At 53.7% G+C, this 19,410-nt stretch overlaps 10 protein-coding genes across 10 annotated transcripts; 3 read left to right on the top strand and 7 right to left on the bottom strand.

Moving 5' to 3' along the window:
* Positions 1–870: 870 nt before the first annotated feature.
* Positions 871–1,638, bottom strand: A1O1_03561 (uncharacterized protein; the record flags this gene model as incomplete). Its single annotated transcript, XM_007724463.1, has 1 exon — positions 871–1,638. The coding sequence occupies one exon, from the start codon at positions 1,636–1,638 to the stop codon at positions 871–873; it is 768 nt and encodes a 255-aa protein (XP_007722653.1).
* Positions 1,639–2,640: 1,002 nt separating this feature from the next.
* A1O1_03560 (uncharacterized protein) lies at positions 2,641–3,401 on the top strand (the record flags this gene model as incomplete). Its single annotated transcript, XM_007724462.1, has 2 exons — positions 2,641–2,918; positions 2,966–3,401. 2 exons carry the CDS (start codon positions 2,641–2,643, stop codon positions 3,399–3,401), a joined length of 714 nt encoding a protein of 237 aa, XP_007722652.1.
* Positions 3,402–4,119: 718 nt separating this feature from the next.
* Positions 4,120–5,306, top strand: A1O1_03559 (uncharacterized protein; the record flags this gene model as incomplete). The annotated part of the gene is made up of 2 exons (XM_007724461.1): positions 4,120–4,658; positions 4,724–5,306. The coding sequence occupies 2 exons, from the start codon at positions 4,120–4,122 to the stop codon at positions 5,304–5,306; spliced, it is 1,122 nt and encodes a 373-aa protein (XP_007722651.1).
* A 498-nt stretch (positions 5,307–5,804) lies between these two features.
* On the bottom strand, positions 5,805–6,692 carry A1O1_03558 (uncharacterized protein; the record flags this gene model as incomplete). Its single annotated transcript, XM_007724460.1, has 1 exon — positions 5,805–6,692. The coding sequence occupies one exon, from the start codon at positions 6,690–6,692 to the stop codon at positions 5,805–5,807; it is 888 nt and encodes a 295-aa protein (XP_007722650.1).
* A 1,313-nt stretch (positions 6,693–8,005) lies between these two features.
* On the bottom strand, positions 8,006–8,833 carry A1O1_03557 (uncharacterized protein; the record flags this gene model as incomplete). Its single annotated transcript, XM_007724459.1, has 1 exon — positions 8,006–8,833. One exon carries the CDS (start codon positions 8,831–8,833, stop codon positions 8,006–8,008), a length of 828 nt encoding a protein of 275 aa, XP_007722649.1.
* A 672-nt stretch (positions 8,834–9,505) lies between these two features.
* Positions 9,506–11,206, bottom strand: A1O1_03556 (uncharacterized protein; the record flags this gene model as incomplete). The annotated part of the gene is made up of 1 exon (XM_007724458.1): positions 9,506–11,206. The coding sequence occupies one exon, from the start codon at positions 11,204–11,206 to the stop codon at positions 9,506–9,508; it is 1,701 nt and encodes a 566-aa protein (XP_007722648.1).
* Positions 11,207–12,759: 1,553 nt separating this feature from the next.
* On the bottom strand, positions 12,760–13,317 carry A1O1_03555 (uncharacterized protein; the record flags this gene model as incomplete). The annotated part of the gene is made up of 1 exon (XM_007724457.1): positions 12,760–13,317. A coding segment is annotated over one exon (558 nt), but the record flags the coding sequence as incomplete, so codon positions are not given.
* Positions 13,318–13,733: 416 nt separating this feature from the next.
* On the bottom strand, positions 13,734–14,402 carry A1O1_03554 (uncharacterized protein; the record flags this gene model as incomplete). Its single annotated transcript, XM_007724456.1, has 1 exon — positions 13,734–14,402. One exon carries the CDS (start codon positions 14,400–14,402, stop codon positions 13,734–13,736), a length of 669 nt encoding a protein of 222 aa, XP_007722646.1.
* A 194-nt stretch (positions 14,403–14,596) lies between these two features.
* On the top strand, positions 14,597–15,337 carry A1O1_03553 (uncharacterized protein; the record flags this gene model as incomplete). Its single annotated transcript, XM_007724455.1, has 1 exon — positions 14,597–15,337. The coding sequence occupies one exon, from the start codon at positions 14,597–14,599 to the stop codon at positions 15,335–15,337; it is 741 nt and encodes a 246-aa protein (XP_007722645.1).
* A 1,057-nt stretch (positions 15,338–16,394) lies between these two features.
* Positions 16,395–19,211, bottom strand: A1O1_03552 (OPT family small oligopeptide transporter; the record flags this gene model as incomplete). Its single annotated transcript, XM_007724454.1, has 3 exons — positions 16,395–17,767; positions 17,821–17,974; positions 18,021–19,211. 3 exons carry the CDS (start codon positions 19,209–19,211, stop codon positions 16,395–16,397), a joined length of 2,718 nt encoding a protein of 905 aa, XP_007722644.1.
* Positions 19,212–19,410: the final 199 nt, after the last annotated feature.

Here is a 19,410-nt window from a genome sequence, read left to right as displayed (position 1 = left end):
CCAACCACTTTCGCTGTTTTGCGACGAGAAATTCGCACCTCAGACGCGGCGACAACTTGCGGCGGAGGTGCAGAAGGAATAATACTTGGTCGCCCGCAAGACGGATAACGAGTTGATGAAAAACAGAGCCCGTCGTGGTCTCTGACCGTCCAAGTCGAGTGTTTAGGGCTCTTGTGATCAGTTTCGACCTTCGTGTTCCCATCAATCGAAGGAAGGGTCGGCTCGTCGTCTGTGTACGTTCATGTGATGTTGTTCTTGGTCAATTCAATCGCAGATGGTTGGGGCAGACATCTGCCTCACCTTCGAAGAGTCAACCTCCTCTTCGGCAAGTGGGCGGGCCTTTCAAGCGGCTCCGAGGAATGTAACGAATATGCAACCAGGATAGCCATTGCTAGTGCAAGTAGAGGGCGGCCACCATGGACGCGACGCTTCAACCGTGGCCATGAGGTTTCGAGGCGAGCTTGCGGATGGATCTCCACATCCAGTTTCCGAACGTTGAGCCCAGACTGGGGCATTTGTTTTTGCTTGATCCTTTTCGCATGGCCGTGTTCATCACCCAGTGGTGCAAACCCAAATGCGACATTTACGCCTGCATTGTCCGCGCTCACGCCAGAGTATCTGCTGCTGGTCGAAGAACCGGGATGTCAATGCGAATTGTCCTTTGGTTGTTGGAATCTCCTTGGCCAGGGTAGGGGAAGCTGCTGTCCGCCATTCCTCGCGCCTAGTGAAAAGGCTGATTGTGCAGTCAAACAGTATCGAATCCGTTGATTTTCTGGTCCTTGTCGACCAAAGGTGCATTCTGGGTATTCCCTGGAAGGATTTTCGAGAACCAGCTGGTTGACTAGTAATTCAAAAGCAGAGCCGCCACAATCACCTCGAAGGGCTCAAGGGTCTGTTGAAGCCTCCAACACGATTCATGTACTGTCGGTACTCGATCTTCTTCTCCCTTCTGACACCGTAAATCTGGTTCCCGGGGACTTTCGTATTTTGTGTAGTCTTGAATGTGGTGAACCCCATCAGCTTCCGCAAAAGTGCTTCTTCGTCTTCCTCATCGACCGCCATACGGTCACCGTTGACGTCTGGGGTTTCTTTGTCGGCGGCTTCAGCTCTGGGTTTTGGCTGCGCAGAGTCTCCTCCCAGACCAGTTCGTTCTCTTGACCGTGGCCGATTGTGGTCTGCCCGCCGAGGGGGAGAGCGCGTCCGCACAGAGGTGTTACCACCGTTCTTGTATGGAGAGCGTGAGCGTGACCGCCGATTCGAGCGTTCATTGCGAGAATCTGTGCCGCGTGAGTCCATGACCTTGTCTCTTGCAGATTCCCACGTACCTCGTGGCGCCCTCTGTCTATTGCGGCTCCGGCTTCTGTCACGCCGAATGCCTCCATTGGCGTCACGGTCTCTCGGACCCCTCTCTCTGTCACGATCACGCTCATTTCTCCTCTCATGATTATCGCGAGACCTGGATCGTTTCCGGCGACCATCATCATGTCTAGAGAGTCGGCCACCTTCTCTGTCTTCGCCATACTGCGCCCGAGGCTTGTCTCTGCCGCTTGAACTCAGACGTGGATCCGGCTTTTCGTCCTTGTCCCACATTGCAGCACTGTCGGCTCGTCTGGGCCGTTTCATAGGAGGTTCGTCCATGGTTGCCGGATGACAAGTCTTGCAGATAGTCTCGACTTTTGCTTGGTCGGAGAACCCGCTGGAGCGTCCTATGGATTTGCCGTTCTCGCGTTGCGGCCAGCGATCTTCGGGCCTGCAACTAAAGTTCAAAATTGCACCTGGACGATGCCAAGAGATATTCTGGTTCACCGTACTCGACGGTCATCGCCGAAACGGCGGAGTATTGAAACCGTCATAGTCGCGTTAATGCGAGGACACAAACAGCAAGCCCTGCGAGGCTGACGGCGCTATATGGGTCTGAAACAAAACGGCGCGTCCGCAAGAGCAGCGACGGGTGGCCTGAAGCATCGAGCTGTCCTCTACAGCCAGAGGGAAAACCTTTCGCACAAGGTAGAGTTTGCGCCGCCTACCTTCGCCGGTGCGCTTCCCTCCTGGACAACTAATTCTCAAGTCTCGTCGCGGCTGACTACATGTGGAAAAGAGAGTGCTACGAAGAATGCGATAATGCAAGGGACACCACCAGACCACCTTGATCGCATAAAACTAGTGAGTCGTTGCAGAGTGATCACGTTTAGGTGTACAGAAATACATATGGAGACACCTCCAAATCCTAGGAGCTATATATGGAGTCATTCATAAGCACAGCACCACTTGTACAGAGTACCTATCCACATCCCGTTACAAAAATGACCATCCTATGTTGCGACAAGTCGACCCAGCCCTTCTCCAAGCAGCAAGACCGTTCCTTCGGGCCCGGCAAATCTTGTTCGACCGTGAATATCTCTATGGGTCTCACATGGTCTCGTTAGGCGCCTCATCCTAACGATGTCCACCCTACGGCCCCAGACTGCAAAGTCTGCAATAATGATGGCATTGGCTCCTCAACCAGCGGGCGCCTTAAGCGTGGAGCTTATCATATAGACCCCGACGGCCTTCTCCCTACAAAAGAAGGCATCTTTCTCCATACTTGGATCGACGTCCTCACTTCTTCTGTTGGAATGCTCCTCCCACACCACACCTCAGATGGACGGGCTTCAGATTGACGACAGACCTCATGAGAAGTCATATTTCTCTGGCGGTCATGATAAGATGGTCGCTCCGGACAAGGTTATGACGGCTGCATACCCCTATGAACCTGTCGATTCTCAACCAGGCGAACCCCAGCCTTCTGCTTCCCGCTTGCCGTGGCGACTGTCGGTCCTGGCATATACCTTGGTTGTGGCCGGGGTGACCTTGTTGATATGTGGTGCAGCCTTTGGAGGTGCCCTCGGCGGGGTTGTTACAAGCCACAAGCACTCCGAGTAAGTCTGTCGAGGTGGGAGCATGAAGCGTCTCTGATCGAAGCTAGTTCGAATACACCGGCGACTACCACAGTCACCGCGACAGTGACCAACACCGTCTCATCAGCCCCCACGACCCAAACTGGCTTGGTCAACAATTACTCTCCTCTACTGCCGGATCAGGTCAACACTACCGCCCTTGATTGCGCTGAACAAGCCACGATTACTTCCAGGTCCGACGAACAGTACCAGCTCAATTGCAATATCAACTATCCTGACAACGACTTGCTCAACTTTATTGCTTACAGCCTCGACGATTGTATTGACGCGTGCTCCAGTATCAACACAGTTTCCGGGGATACACAGTGTCATGGAGTTGTGTTCAATGCCAACCTTGAGAAGTCGGACCAGCAGGGCCACGGGAATTGCTGGTTGAAATCAATCATGGCCAATCCCACAACCGACCCTCAGCCTCCGTCTGTTGGCGCCGTGTTGCTGTCATGAACTATGGAGGATCGCAAAGTGGCTGCTCCCGGCGTTCGTTTACTGGATCGTTGTTTCTGATTTCTGGGATATCAGATGACGAGTAGTGTGGACTGACTGGGCGCGTTTTATCCAAGCACCTAGATAGAGTGTTGAATTGTGCATCTAACATCTCCATCTTGCGGTATCAAGAGTGATAGGTGAGGAGTACAGATCCCACTCCGAAAAGCAGAATACGCATATCATACATCTTGAACAGGCTGCAAGTTCAACCTGATCCCATCTTTCATCCCGTGCTTCAACCAGTAGTACAGAGTTCGTGTGTCAAGTCAGTCCGATGAGGCTGTGAGTACGGCGAAGCAGGTGGAATACTATAGCAGACCGATAAGGACAAGGCTGACATGCCAGGCAGCGGCGGGGGCGTACAAACGCTGCAAACAGTCGTCATCTCTCGCCTGCAGTGCCGTGTCGCTGCCCGCAGCCTCGAGTCACGCCGTGTACTCTGTACAAACAACTCGAGTGCAGCCTGCACTCAAGTCTCCCGTGACTTCAACAATCCTCTTCGAGAACATCACTACGTACCTAGGTACATATTTCCCACCGACTAGAAGCCCAACAGCCTGTGCGGCAAGAAACCTCACATCTGCCTCTGCCGGGAATACAGCCGTTACACCTTCCAACCTCCCAACACTCACTTCCAAGTCTATCCCGACCCCACCCGGCTCTATTGTATTGCAAGATGAACCTCCTACATTCCGCCCTTGATAAAGTTCGTGACAGATACGCGCCTATCACACACACGTCGACCTTTCGATCTACCGGCCAAATCACCCCTGAAGAGTTCCTGCTCGCGGGAGACTACCTCGTCTACAAGTTTCCCTCCTGGTCCTGGTCGGACGCATCCAGCCCAGCGCGACGCGTGAACTACCTACCAGCCGGTAAACAGTTCCTCGTCACGCGTGGCGTCCCTTGTCACCGACGTCTAGATGAGAACTTTGCCGGCGGGAACGGTGCAGCGGACGATCTCGTCAGGGATGGATTCCTGGGCGGTCCGGAGAACGAGACCGCTGGAGACGACGAGGGCTGGCTGAGGACAGGAGGAACGACAGAGAAGGAGCAGGAAGGGCTGAGAGGAGAGGTTCGCACGATGAGTGAGAGCGGGCAGTTGGGCAAGAAGGCCATTGAAGACGAAGAAGACGAAGAAGAGATTCCAGACATGGAGGATGAGGATGATGACAACGAGGCCATTATCCGAGACAAAAGCGAAGGCACTTCGGCGTGAGTTTCACATATTTCATGACCCCATCTACTACCCTCGAAGTTACTGACGGAGATTTGCATAGGCCTCTGCGAACTTACACCCTCTATATCACGTACACGCCCTACTACCGCACGCCTCGAATGTATCTTTCCGGATACCTCTCGGCCTCGGAACCACTTCCTCCAGTCCTGATGATGGAAGATATCGTTGGCGACTACAAAGACAAGACCGTGACGTTAGAAGATTTCCCCTTCTTCGACACCAGTGTCAAAATGGCCTCGATCCATCCTTGCAAGCACGCCAGTGTCATGAAGATCCTGCTTGACCGTGCCGACGCAGCGTTGAAACTGCGTCTGCAGAAACAGTCAGCCGGCGAAGCCACAACCGACACTGTCTCTGGCATGGAAGGTCTCATCGACGACACGGCCAAATTGAGTGTCGGAGACAAACGAAAAGAAGAGAAGCGTGGTCATGAGGCAGGCGTCAAAGCTGCCACTGGCGGTGCTGGTGGTGACGAGTGGGAAGTGTTGGACGAGCAAGATGCTGGTAAAGACGACGAGACTGACAAGGTGGCCATCCGAGTCGACCAGTACTTGGTTGTGTTCTTGAAGTTTATGGCCAGTGTCACGCCCGGCATCGAGCATGACTTCACCATGGGTGTCTGATTCCTTGTGGCACAGGCTTTGCTTTACTGCAGATGGTGGATACGCAGGCAGAGCATCCGTTTTCAAGAACGAAGTATGGCTTATGACGGCACATGAAGACGCAGAACGATATGCGGGGTTTACTGGGCGTTTGAATTTTGTGAACAGCCGGTGGTCCGTTGGAAGAGGTCACATAGGTGAACGTCCTTCCACATGGCCATGGTACAAATATAGCATCCAACCTCGAATGCGCAGTTTCTCGTCTTCCACGCTTGCCATGCTTTGCAAAAATCAGACCCACGCAAGCTTCGCAATAGACAGTTTGGTGATGATACAAATTGCTGTGATGCCACAGGTCGTGATGCTCATGCTTTGAACTCCCTCAAGCCTTCAGGTTGCTTCTCCCTTTGCCCCATCGTCCGTGGACTTCGCTCTTTTTGAGCATATATGAACGCTCATGTCTCATGACGTCTGGTGTCAATCTCCAGGATCGCCGGAACCGCAGTTTGCCCTCCCATCTCAGATACCAACGACCTTCCTTGCATCTCCAACAGTCCCATTAGCTGTCTTTCCAGCGCCATCGACAGTGTCCGTCACTTTAGACGCAGGACCGGTCGAGGAAGGGCGATTCACCTGCTTCCTCTGATGTGCATTGGTGTGCGAGTTCGGTTCTTTTGCGTCATGATGATGCTGCTGAGCTCCGGTAGTAGTTCCGGTACCGGTACCTTTCTTGTCCAACTTAGCCGGTGTACGTTGGCCCTTGGAATTGGAGTTGTTCGCGTGTTGCTGGTGCTGGGAAGGATGTGCCTCGTCTCCGCTGGCACTGGCGCTGGTGCTACCATTCTCTCCTCCACCGCCCAAGGGAGTCCCATTGATGCCAGGCAAATCGCTCAGGCCGGTCGCCTTAGCCAGTCCACCCGCAGCATCGGTATGAATCCCCGGGACGTCCTTCTGGTTGAACCATTTGACGATATAATACGCGCCGACGCCCCACAGCCAGATGAACACGGCCGCACCCGTCGTGAAGAACAGGATGGGTAGGAGAATCAACAGCGCGAAGCCCACCGCGGCGACGACGAACAGTAGCGCACCCAGTACGCCGATCAGGATACCCGCGAGCAGCGCGAAGATGAACACCGTGACCGTCATGAAGGCGAACAATGCCAGCGGCAGCCCGCTCAATGCGATCTGTGACAGTAGGAACGATGCGAGATACGGCTTCTCCGTGGCGAATTTCGTCAACCATGCTTTCCACTCCTCACGCTTTTCCGGCGGGAAGAACTTGTCGAGCCATCCGCTGCCCATGTTGACCAGGTTGTTGACGCCGCCTTGGAGAGCACCTGTCAGGCTGCCCAGTCCCGACCCGCTCAGGCCGCCGGCGAGCGAGGTTACTTTGTCTGCGCTCATCTTTGAGGGTCTTAGTCGTCAGGTCAGGCACACGCAATGGTTCTGGTGTACTTGGTGGCTTGGTTGTGGAACAGGACGTTATATGTGTTTCGATTCGGGAGGTGGCAAGTGAACCAAATGGGCGCAGAGGCGTGCTTGAACAGGAGCGGCAACTTGAAGCCACTCGTCCTCAAAAAGCGTAGATGAATCTACGGAGTCGGAGTTAGATGAGGCGATAGTTAAGCCTGTAAAGCCTGTTCGTCTGATCGTGTTGTTGGTCTCTCGCTGAGGCTGTGTCGGTCTCAATCGTCCGTTGCATTCTTCGCAACTATTCGCGCGCGCTTGTTCCTTTTCAATTGGGGGCAGACAATATAAAAGCTGGAGATGCAGACTGCACAGTTGATGTCGAGAAGCACACAATAGAAATCCTCGTGTTTGGCTGATGGACGGTGTGCATGTTGGGAAACCTGTTTTGATGACGTTTGGTGGCAGGGATTCGGGATTCTGCTTCGACTCGTTTATCGGTTGCATGGATGCTTCGTGTGGCGGTGCAACTCAACTCAACCAGTTGGTCTTCTCGATACGAGATATCTTGATTTTACATCGAGTACACGACTACAAGACTACAAATGCTCCTGTGTCTCACGCCTTCGAAATACTGCCCTCCTCGACTTGCCGCATCTACACCCAGTTAGTCCCACGGTTCAACAGCAGCGAACAGGCAGAACTTGAAGATCGGGACACAGGCACAATCAAGGGTCGGTCCATAGGATGGATTCTTGCAACGGATTCAAGAGTTGCAACGGGTTCAAGAGCCGGGAGCTGCAACGATCACTCGAACAGCTATGATGGTAGCTGGGAATACCATTGAGCGCACAAGTACGACCACGGGCTGTTCGAGACACACGCATCCATCCATGCGACGAGGCAGTTGAGGGTCGAGGATTGCCTATTCCCTCGCCCCTGCGCAACATCGTACAACATTCTTGAAGCTCTCGGCTTGCAGATGTGATCATGACCACGATATGCTGCGAGCAGCCACGCTCCTAATCAGCGATTGACTATCGAGATTCTCACCGTAGCTGATGGGACAGTACTCAACCACCCAGCAGAACAAATTCATGCACACGCCGCCAGGGCCAGGCTCAGGCCCGGTGAGCATAGACTGATGGTGCTGGGAGTCGATCTTCGTTTGCTCAATATGTCCAACCCAGCAGCCCGTATCAGAGAGTAGATGCTGCTCGTTGCTGGGAGATACTGATCCGGAAGCTGTTCGGCGACAACTGCATGTGGTTATCGCGCCATGTTGTAGCGATAACGTCAGGCCGGCGTTCTCAACCTAACGACAAAGCCGTGGCTTTCCACTTCTTCAATTCGGCCTCTGCAAAATTCGCGAGACTTCCATATGCCAGCACGAGGAAGCCAAGGTCCTCTCGGTCGACGTCAAAGACTTCCCACCAGTTCTGTTCGACGAGCTTGACGCCTATCTCCCTTGCTGCCAGGTAGATGGCTGCCACGGCCAGAGCGTTAGGTTGGTGGCTAAGGTACAGCAGTTGAGGGGAGAGCAACCCTGCATTGAGATGTTCAATGACCCTCCTCGCCAGCTCCGTAGACGATACGCCCAACGCCTGAATGTATGTGAGAGCCAGACTGTAAGGTAAAGCGACCCGAGTATCAAACCCTATGCCGGCCAGTACCACGCTCTCACAAACAAACAATCTTTGTCTTTCTCTTTCATATGTCCCTTCCGTGACGAAGTAGTCTTGCGGATCGGGATTTGTACGCACTCCGTGGGGATTGATGAATTGGAGAGGCGACGCTTTCGAGGTCAAATAGGCGTACACATTGACCACAGATCGAGGAGAGACTGGAGTCGCGGAGAGCTTGGCAGCGAGATAGATCGATGCCGCAGAGAGAGTCTTGGGCTTGAACGCGTCGCGGTCTTGGGGTCTGCTCGACACAGAGAAGCGCTGGAGAAGGACTATGGCTTGCGCAATCACTTCTTGCGACAGACGCAGCAGTATGCCCGCCGCCGAGGTGAGTTGAGCTTGCGCAAATCGGACGGACTGGCCATTGTCGTCTTCGGAGTTTTTGAGGTTGATGAGTTGCTTGGAGGTCACCAATGGGTTTGCAATGTGTTCAATGGCAGATATCGGGGCCATCTTACGACAAAGGTATCAATAAGGTAGTTCGAGTTTGGCAGAAGAAGACAGTAAAGTCGGCCTCGAGCTCACGTGCGACTCACCTCTGACGGTGCCGCTTTAAGCACTCCCCAGTCAGACTGTGACTCCGTCTCTATTCCTTTGCAATGCCAGTGTCTCGCAAGCCTTCTGAGTATGGCGGGCGGGATAAACGCATCTCAGCCTCATTGACTACCAGAACTGCAGTGCTGCAGCTTTGCTTAAGATACAAATCCAACCGAGCCATCCTGCCATCCTGCCATCCATCCCTGCATCAACCTGGCATGAGCATCGCAAGATCATCGCATCCCCAAAACCCACGGTCTGAACGTCCCTTTCCCTCCCACAGCTCCAGGACAGCTAGCTATTCGACTCAACCGGGTCCCGTCTGCAACTCCCTTGTTGTCGACACCCAATGCCAGCCAAACTCAAAGATGAACCGTTTACCCCCATCAAGAATTATGGTTGTACAGATTGTAATCCTTGCTCAAACAAAGCTTTTGCAACTCGTCGGCTCCTGGAAGGGAAGCACGCAAGTCTAGACTTTTTCGCTTTTCCAGAATAATGGTTGAAGTCGGTCTCCAGCCCTGCACTCCCCTTTTCGTCTCGCACGTTCTCCCCTTCCATCTAAAGAACCGTTCCTGTGCGCCTGACTTACGCATGTCCATTGACACCATTGACCACCGGGGTCGGAAGTCCCGCAATCACGCTGAATTGGCCACCTGCTCCGGCCCAAACAAGCTTCTTGTCTCTGACCGCCGTGTTGTCAATAAGGGTTGCAACCTCGATATCTTCGTCTGTCCCTTGACCAGTCTGGTAGGTGGTGCTGAAGCCCCACGAATATGCCTTGCCATTCTTGTCAATGGCAATGCAGTGGTCGGATCCAGCCGCAGCATGGACGGCATTGATGTCAGGGATTTGCGTCGGCACCGTAAGGATGCGAGGATGACCGGCCGAGTCGCGTACGACATCGTCCGGCGGCAGATCCGAGACTTTCAGGCCGAGTTGGTTGCCATCAAGTCGGCCCCAGACCAAAAGCTCGCCTTTGTCGGTCACGGCGACAGTATGATGGGCTCCACCTTGGATACAGATGACCTGACCTTTGCCCTTCAGTGTCTCAATGACAATAGGATGATGGACATCGGCACTCTTGCTGGCTCCGGTCTCATCAAATTCTTTAGGTATACCAGTTTGACCAAAGTTGTTCAGACCCCAGGAATAGACATCACCGTTCTCACGAACCGCGAACGAATTGTAGGCACCAGCTCCAATGTGGGCAATCTTTTTGGGTAGACCAATAGGCATCGGGATCAAACTGTTGGCTGCTCTCCGTTCCAGAATTCTTCGCCCCAGTTGATTCTGTTGCCCAGAACCCCATCCGTAGACGATACCGTTACTTTGGAGCGCAAGAACATGGTTGGCTCCAGCCGCCAGTTTGGTGATGTTCCTGAGTCCCTTGATCAGCTTCGGGCGCAGTTGAATCAGTGTCGAAGGGTCGAAACCAAAGATGCCCTCATTCGACCGGAAGGTACCCCATCCATAAACTTCCCCTTCGCTGGTCAACGCAAAGGTGGCGCTGTCGGTGCAGGCAAGTTGAGTAAAGACAGCTCCTTCAGGCACGCCAGCGAGGTCGACTTCACCAGGCGTCGATTCCTTGGGGTTGACTGCAGTTTCGGAGCCACTGTCAGAGTCGCTGTCGCTGTCACTGCCAGCGTCATCGAGATCGCGCAAGCCACCATCCCAGGTCGTGTCTCGGCCAAGAGCGCCTTGATCGTTGACGCCCCAGGTCAAGATCCGGTTGCCGTGCGTCAGAGCAGCTGTATGCATACCACCAACTGACAGGCTCACCACGCCGACAGTGTCCGGGCTGAGATTGGGATTGTAGCGTGGTCTTTTCACTTCAGTCTGGCCCTTGGCACTTCCCAGCCCAAGTTCTCCAGAAGAACCCTCTCCAAACACGTAGACGTTCAGCTTTTCACTTGGAGCATGATTGATTTCTGCCTTCGGTTTGGTCTTCCTGACAGTGGCAGTCTTTTCCGCAGCTGCCTTTGGCTTCGGCGGGTCTGGTGCAGTGGCCGCAGTCTGAGACTTGACCTTTTTAGTGCCGTTGACTTTGGGTTTGTCCTCGACATCGTCTTCGGCTTTGCGCTTGAGTGGTCGGACCGGGTTCTTCGAAGGGGGTGGGGGCTTCATGACTGCTACCCCTTGGTACGGTTTTGGAGCAGCAGCCGATTTGGTGGGTTTCTTCGCTTGGGTCGTTTTGCTCGTGGTGGTCGCTTTGGTAGCTTTGGTAGCCGTGGTAGTCTTCGTTGTTTTCTTAGTCGCCGTAGCAGCAGCGGCCTTTCGAGGAGGCATTGTGGTGTAAGTAAGGGCGAAGGACTCGAGAAGGGAGATCTTGTCACTGTGTTGACGGAGGTATTGTGTTCGACACGAAGATTCGGCGAACAGAGGAGCAAAATATGGATGGAGATGAGTTGCTCCGAGTCTTCGCAGGACAGTGGGATGATTTTGAGACAAGGACAGGGACTGTGTCACAAGGCAGTAAGGTCTAAGCGCGGTACCGCGTTTGAGGAGGAAGATGAAGAGAGGGCAGTGTAGTTTCTGGAGAGGAAGAGAAAGCAGATACTCTGTAGATGCTCTGATGCTGTGCTCTGCCAGTGTTGTGATGACCTTGAGTGGACTCGAAAACGCGCCCAATTATTCACAGCCTCCAACGCACTGAACGCAGGAGGTCAAAGCTGCGCAGTTGCGCAGTGAATAAGGGGAATTAGCAGCGTATTTAGGCCAGAGATGGTTAGTGCAGGAGGTATTAGTGACTCGGGTATCTCTGTAGTGCCGCTGCCTGGGACACCGACATTCCGACTGACTAAGCAGCCCCTTAGCCCCTTTTTTTACCGCCTTGTGCGAAGACGAAGGAAAGGGAGTGAGAGAGTGAGAGAGTGAGAGAGTGAGAGAGTGAGAGAGCGAAAGAGTGTTGCATACAAACTGAGGTCCCTAGAATACTAGATCTGATGCCCGTCATTGGCAATACACTGCCTTCACCCTGCCGTAATGCTCGCTGCGACCCTAGCTTGATGCCCTCACTTGATCTCCTCTGCGGCCTTGTCGTCTTCTTCCAGGCGGGGAAGAATCATCGAGAGGGAGCGAAGCCGGATCGAATCTAAATATGTAGTGGCCGTTGTCATCAACTTGAAGCCACGGTACGGTGACTCGCTTCTATTGAGTCCCTTCTCCGGGCTCGAGCCCCCAGCTGCCGTTGACCGGATAGACCTCGTCCAACCAATGTTCCACTGTTGATCCGTAGGGGTGGAACCCACCATTGCTGAGAGCATTGATGACCTGAACGTTTCGATGCGTCAGGCACCAGCCTAATCGCTTCCGTTTTCTGAAATAGCCGTCCTCGGCCAGGAGAAAACCCGCTCCTCTCTTCAGGAAGCTTGCCACGTTTATTCGACTGTGATGTTCAATCCAGTGCGTAATGCCGTCAAGATTGAAGGCACCCTTCGCTTTTTCCGCCCGACTCATACGAGCAGGTAGCAGTGCACTCAGGCCGGTCAAAGTATAAGGGTCACTTGGTACGCTGTACGGTGCCGTGTCAACGGGGCTTTCTCCGCCAGGGCTGCTTTCGGGAGTATAAGTGGGCTCTTCGGAGGAGTTGGAAGACGTCGACCGGACTCCTGACTGTTGCGGCTTCAAGTGCTGTAGAGGAGTGTCGACAGTGACTCTGCGTCTGCGACGCCTCCTCTTCCGCTTCGGAGTCCCCCACATATCAGCGAGCGCATCTTTGAGATATCCAGATCCTATCACAGGGTAGCGTAAGACGGTGCCATTCTCCTAGTTCCACCAAGTCGAACAAAACAAACCTTTCTTTGTCAGCTGACGGTTAATCACAAGCTGGACACCCCGAACTTACAAACACCCGTATCGCAATGCTCCGGTTTCAACGCTCGTACATGACACTCCGGACATCGTTTTGTGTTCTTGTCCAGGAACAGCTGAGACATCTTTTCCTCGGCCGGCATTTGGATGTCATATTGACGGCAAGTCATGGACGTGTGCCAGAGGTCCTGATGATTGAAGCAGCTTTCCGCGCCGCACTTGGGACATTTCAGCCTAGCTTTGGATCCCTTGCGGACCTTGCCCGAGAACTTGCAGTTGATCTCAGGACAACCTTGCCAGGTACCTTGCCGCCAGCTGCCTGAATACTTGATCCAATTGTCAATATACCCAGACACTCTTTCTCCTAACGCCACCTTCAACTCAGGCACAGATGTAAGAAGTCCACAGGATGGACAAGTGAATGTTCTCCAATCCCGAAACGACATCAAGCGCCATCGCAAATGCTTGAGAATGCACAATCGGCAGGAGGCCGGTGGGTGTTTGCATCGAGAAAACGCGGGAAAGTCGTTCAGCTGGGGCTTCGCCTCAAAGCAGATCTCACAGGTACGGGTGACAATGTCGGGTTCTGGCTCGACCGTGTCGCTGGCCATCCGTACAACCTGCGCGGCTCCAATAGCGGACGAAGGTTATGACGTCTCGCAATATATCTGGAAAACCACAACAGCAGCAAAAGAGATACACATATAGATCCCGTGGAATAATGCAAATACTGTATGGCAAGTAGACATCAGAGAACGCAAGTCGCAGTCTGGATGATTTGATATCATAGCAAGACTGTGACTGCCTCCATTGAATGGTTTTGTAAGTTGAGGAAGTAGCATTTGGCCAGAATGAGCACAAGCAGGCGCCAACCATGGCTGGTGGGCCCCCAGCAACGTATGATGCAATAAGCGTCTATCTTGCTCCTTCCGTGAACCTGCAAGGTCAAAGGCCGTTCGCCATGCACACCACATACTGGCAGCCATTGTTTCCCAAGCGACGGCTAGACCACGGGCTTCAACTCTCGATTACCCTTTGCTCGAGGATTTGGTGCGTTCTCGTTCTCTTGGATGTAGAACCTACGGAGCAACATGATGGCTTCCTTCCTGAAGATCCCTCCATAACTTGGGTAGCCCTCCTCCAGACCCTTGTCAGAATTGACTGCCAGAACACTGCCATTTCCGCCGAATCGATCGTTTCCACATCCATAGTAAACACATCGAATGCCGTACTGTCTCAGCGCCGAGGCACACATGATGCAAGGTTCGACCGTGACGTAGAGATCAGTCTCCTTGAGCTTAGCCGCCGGGAACTTGGACAGAAACACCGCTATGGCGAGGAACTCTGCGTGTCGAGTGCCGTTGAGTGATCGGTTGGTGTCATTCATTCCTCGAGCGACGACTTCGCCTTTGTAAACCAGGACGCATGCGACAGGGGTTTCTCCTCCGGCGAGGGCCTCCTCGGCAACATTGATTGCTTGACGCATGAAACCCTGGTGAACTTCCAGGTCCTTGAGGACGTCGGGGTGGAGTTTATCCTTGTCGATCTTGCTTTCTGGCTCTCTGATCCTCGCCATGTCGTCCGAGTCAGACGAGTAGTCGTATTCTGTGAGGTCCTTGTGTGTGGGTGTGGGAGAGGAAGAATCCCCAGGAGAATCCTGGAGGAAGTCCATAACTTCTACATCTTGCCTGGCAGTGAAGGAAAGAACCAACTTGCAAGGCAGGTGCGACTTGAGGTGGTTACAACTTCGCCTCGGTTGACTTTCCCTTTACGACATGAACTGCGACGACGTACGAAGTTCACTATCGATGGACTGCCTCTACTGTCTTCATCGGACACCAAAGCAGACAGACAGACAATCCAGCCATGGTCATCTCCCCTTTCCGCAGTCTGTTGCTGCTGGCAGCTTCGGCCTGTGTCGCTGTGGCAGGCAGCGATGCCGGCAAACTGCCCAACTCAGTGACTCTCTCCTATCAGCTGGTAGGAGTTCCGTCCATCGAGCCCTTAGCTACGTTCTCCTACGACCCGCGATCCAAGAAACATGCTCTATCGTCCTGGACGCCTCCGAGCCTCGATTCGGAAAAATCCACGACTCCAGAACCCACCTCGTCACGACTTCTACGAATCCTACTTCCCAATGGCAGCGCAACCGTCACGACCCTGGACACGTTCAGCGCGGATGTCTACCAAAAGATCGACCTGTGGGTTTCACCGGATGACGGCTCGGTCTTCTCTGCTTCGGTGTCCAGTGTCTCGCCACCGCCGCTGACTCCAGACGAGGAGCGCTACCAGAAAAAGGTGGCACGAGCAAAGGCGAAAGGAAAACCTATCCCACCTCCGCCGCCCATTCCTAATACAAAGAAGGCAAGAGAAGAAGCCGCCGCAAGAGCCGCTCTCCACGAGCCGATCAAGGTCAACCTTCTCGCGGCTGGGCCTGGCCCTGCACCGGCATTGACGACTCGCAAACCGCCGCAAGTGGATACTGAGGGGAGAGAAATTGCGCAAGAGGAGCAACAAGAAAAGAGTTTCTTCCAGAAGTACTGGTGGGTTTTCGTGATTGTTGCTGTGCTTTCTATGGGAGGCGGCGGCGGCGGCGGGGAGAAATGATTGCAAGAGCTGGTACACTGCTTCAGAGGAATCTGTCTACCTGCCATATCTAAACTGAGAAACAACCGAGACCTTTCATCCGTCTGTCTGTACGCATGTTAACCTCGCGCGTTGGTCAAGAAAATCCGCGGAGAGGAAAATGAGCATGTGCGCAGATTTCCCTTACCCTGACACCACCATGGCAACTGGAATTGTTCGATAGGGCTTGTGTCCAACGTGCGGCTGTTACAACACACCATCGCCCTTCTGCCCACACAGTACACTTGCCATCTGTCTCGCACGCTTAGAAGCAAAATCTGGACTCCTCGACCTGTTTCTACAATCAACTCCTCCTCAGCAGGCCGCTTTCTCTCTTCTCTTCCATGTTGCTGGGCAACTATCAGCCCCTGCCTTCCTGTCGGCTGTCGGGTGTTGCACATAGGATCTGGGGTGGGCTAGATTGGGGGATCTGGAAGGGGCATGGTTTCGACTAGGTCGGATATGTTGGTCTGACGTCCTTGTCTCATTGCTGCGGTTGAACCTTGATGCACGAGTGCCTCTGGCCGGCGCCGCTTGTGTCGAGACTCGACTGTTCCTTCGACCTTCTCTGACAGGAGGAATGAGTAATAGCGTCTCACCGCTCATTCATAGGCGTTCCAGGTTCGACGCGTCTAGAAATGGCGGCGTTTGGGCTGGCCGTTCAGCGCGCTGTCCGAAGATGACTTTATTGGCAGTGACAACATCTCTGAAGCGCGTGGTGAGCTTGTAAGACTACATCGCTCTCTTCAGATAGTGGAATGAATGATGGGGCACGAGTCACTTGTACCCAAGGGTATGGATAGACCTCAGGCGCGTCTCGCAACACAGAAGTTCTTGCGTATACAGACTAGACTGCGGCTTACTCCTCATCCAAGTTTTATCAAGATAGCCAGTAATCAGCAGTATCATGCCCCAATGTTGCGTTCGTGTCTCATCATGCTCATTCATTTCTTTCTTTCTTTCTATGCACACACACCCTAATGGCGATTCTCTATTCAAGACTTGTCGACAACCAACTCGATGCCCAATGTCGACCTCCTTATTGATCAAACTTCTCGCCGGGATTCAGACTGATCCAAGGACAGGCGCGCCAGTCGCAGCCTTGCTTGTAGATCTCCGTCCCCCACCACTTGAAGTTGTCCATCCAGCCTGGGTATACAAAGCCGAAGAAGACGACGACGAGCGAGAACGCCAGGCCCGAGTCCAGGGCCGCCGACATGGTCATGGTGTATTTGCCCCACCACGCCGATGCGCGTCGCTTCACCACGTGATTGAAGGCAAAGCACACCACACCCCAGATGGAAAAGTTGAGCCCCGTCGCCGGAGGAATCCAGCTGAGACTGCCGAACAGAACGGGCAGGTTGACCTTCCTCCAGATGGTCTTCTTTTTACCACGTGCCATGAGCCAGATCAGGATGGGCGCGACGAACCCGATCAAGAAGGCCCAGACCAGGTGTCGATATAATGCTCCCGGGCCGAAAAACCGTTGCGGTCCGACCACGCCCCAGAGAATGCTGCCGTTAAAGTGGACTCGGGCTATGGGGCAATTGAACCCATTGATGGCTTGGGGAGTACAGATGCCCGGGATGTTGTCGAACATCCAGTTGAGAACGCCGATCTGGACCAAGCTGGACACCACGGTGGCGACCATCTGCACTTTGAACAGCAGCCTCGGAGGGATTTTCATATAATGCCCCAGTTTGAGATCGGACGAGAATTTGATCCCTTGCGCCGAACTGATGTAGCAGTAGGTGACAAACACCATATTGGCCACTGGGCGGCCGGGAAAGACGACACCACATATGAGCTGACAGATCAGGTACAGGCTGCTGTGCTGGTTGGTGATAGCCATGACGATGCCCACTGGGATGAACAGGACCGTCGTGATCCCGAGGGCCATCAGGAGCCCATACCATGGCAGATGTACGGGATAATACTCCACCACGAAGATCCCGACGGCCAACATGGTGACAAAAGTGCCCGCGTACCACCACATTGGCACGTCTTCATACCTCCTCATCAAGCGATTATGGACATCGTCACCTCCGGCACGCAAAGTCGAACTGTCGATTCTGTGCAGGTCGTAATCGTTATCCGAGGTTGGGAGGGCCTCGTAGGCAACGGAAGGTTTTTCTTGTCTCTCGTTGAAAGCCTGCCTAGACTGTCGCCAGATATCGCGGCCATGCCAGCAGGTAGTATGACTCAGCAGTGCCGCAAGCGCCGCAAATTGTACTCCATAGGAGAGGACGTAGGTGATAGGAAGGTAGACCTTGGAATACCCATCATACGCTTCTTTATCGAACAAGAAATCTGGTGTCAGAATCTTGCTGACATCGTACGGCTTTCCAGTGTTGTCAAAGACCGCCGACGACAGAATGGGCAGATATGCCGAAAAGAGGACATTTTTGTAGTCTGTAGGGGCAGTAAGCACAAGAACACACATGTTCGCCAGGATCGAAACATACATAAGATGGGCGCAATGATCCACATCACCAGAACAAGCCCACCGACGACATTCGCAGCGGCCCACCACGGTGTCAACAATGGTGAGCCTATATAGGCGATTTGGGCCCAGTCGAAAGTCATGGGAAACAACCCCAATCCTGAAGCGACTCCGAACTACACCAGTCAGACTCGAACTCACAGCACAGAGAGAAGTCCTTACCAGATTGGAGACGACAACATTTTTTGGCGCAAACCAGGTAATCACGTTGAAATAACTCAATGCTGGGGCGAGGAGTCCAGGAACGAAGTACCAGACGAAAGCGGCGGCCCAAACGTAGATGAAAAACCGGTACCGTGTGATCGTCCATCCACCGGCCGGTTTGTTTTCGTTCTGATGCATTGTCGTAAACATGGCCGTTGACATGAGGGTGCCGGGCCAGATCATCGCAGCAGGGCGAACCAGATATCGCCTTGTTAGACCGGCAAAGGCATAACCCAGAATCTGCGTCGAAAGGGTCAGCAGGAGCTGATATAATATCGGCACTGCCTGCTTGTAGAACTTGTGTTGTTCCACGATCACGTCGGTGGCAAATGCAAAGCCAAACGAGACATTACTACTGATGTACACACAGGCGTGCTCCTTCTCGTTCCACTGTCCTTGGGCCAACCATAAACGGAGCCTTTCGGTCAGCGTGCGAGGAGGTTGTTGCTCCTCAGGCTGGAGCGAACCATCGACAAACAAGCCTTCTGAGTCGCCCTGCCTCTTGAACACCAGGTCCCAGAGTTTGCCCAATGGCTGAACCAGTACCAGAGCAATGACGGGTGTGATGGCAACACTGGGGTATCTCAAGGAGAAGAAAAGATTGGTCGCAGATCCTGCTATTGCAAAAAGCAACGACAGCGTCCACATGCGAGGCGTGTTTATAGACAAAGTGGTATTGTCCGTCGCCGGGACGGAAGCTCGAACCTCGGGGTACGGAGAATTGTCTGGGGGATCGTCCGCCGTAGGAGTATATTCTTGCTCAACATCGTCACCGCTGCCTGTTCTCGTGCTCGCGTTGGACGACTCGGCCTTGTGCTCAGCAATGGCCGGATTGACGGCGAAGGAGGTTTTGGCATCGAGGCCCATTCCAATGTCGCTGGCAGCAGACGATGACCTACCGCGCAGCCATTCTGTACTGCGATACCGCCGCCGAGGATCGGAAGACTGTCCCCTGTCATCTCGTAGATTATGTGCAGATTGTACTCTCTTCCCACGGCTCTTGTGACTTCTCCGTTGACTCCTCACCCCCCCTTCGTCTTCAGAGCTCGATTCGGATGCAGACTGGGCGTTGAGCATCGGCACCGCGCCATAGGAGCCGGTCCCCAGGGCGGGGGACGACCGCATAAGCAAGAGAGGATTTCGGGACATGATGAAACCCCAAACGCGAGATGCTATCCCAGGACTCGGTCGGCGTTGTGGTAGAGGGGTTATTGGGTGCCGGGGAAACGAGTCGAGCGCTTCGCGACCATGTAATGAGGCACCCAGACTGATCTCGGGCTCCAAGTCCGACAATCCAGTGTCATCTTGCACTGCAATCGATCGTGTTGAAGAAGACGCGACGTGGGAA

This window comes from Capronia coronata, assembly GCF_000585585.1.
Source record: "Capronia coronata CBS 617.96 chromosome Unknown acBCG-supercont1.3, whole genome shotgun sequence".
NCBI lineage: Eukaryota > Fungi > Ascomycota > Eurotiomycetes > Chaetothyriales > Herpotrichiellaceae > Capronia > Capronia coronata.
The sequence above is the reverse complement of the archived record's forward strand: the minus strand, read 5'-3'. Positions and strand labels throughout refer to the sequence as shown.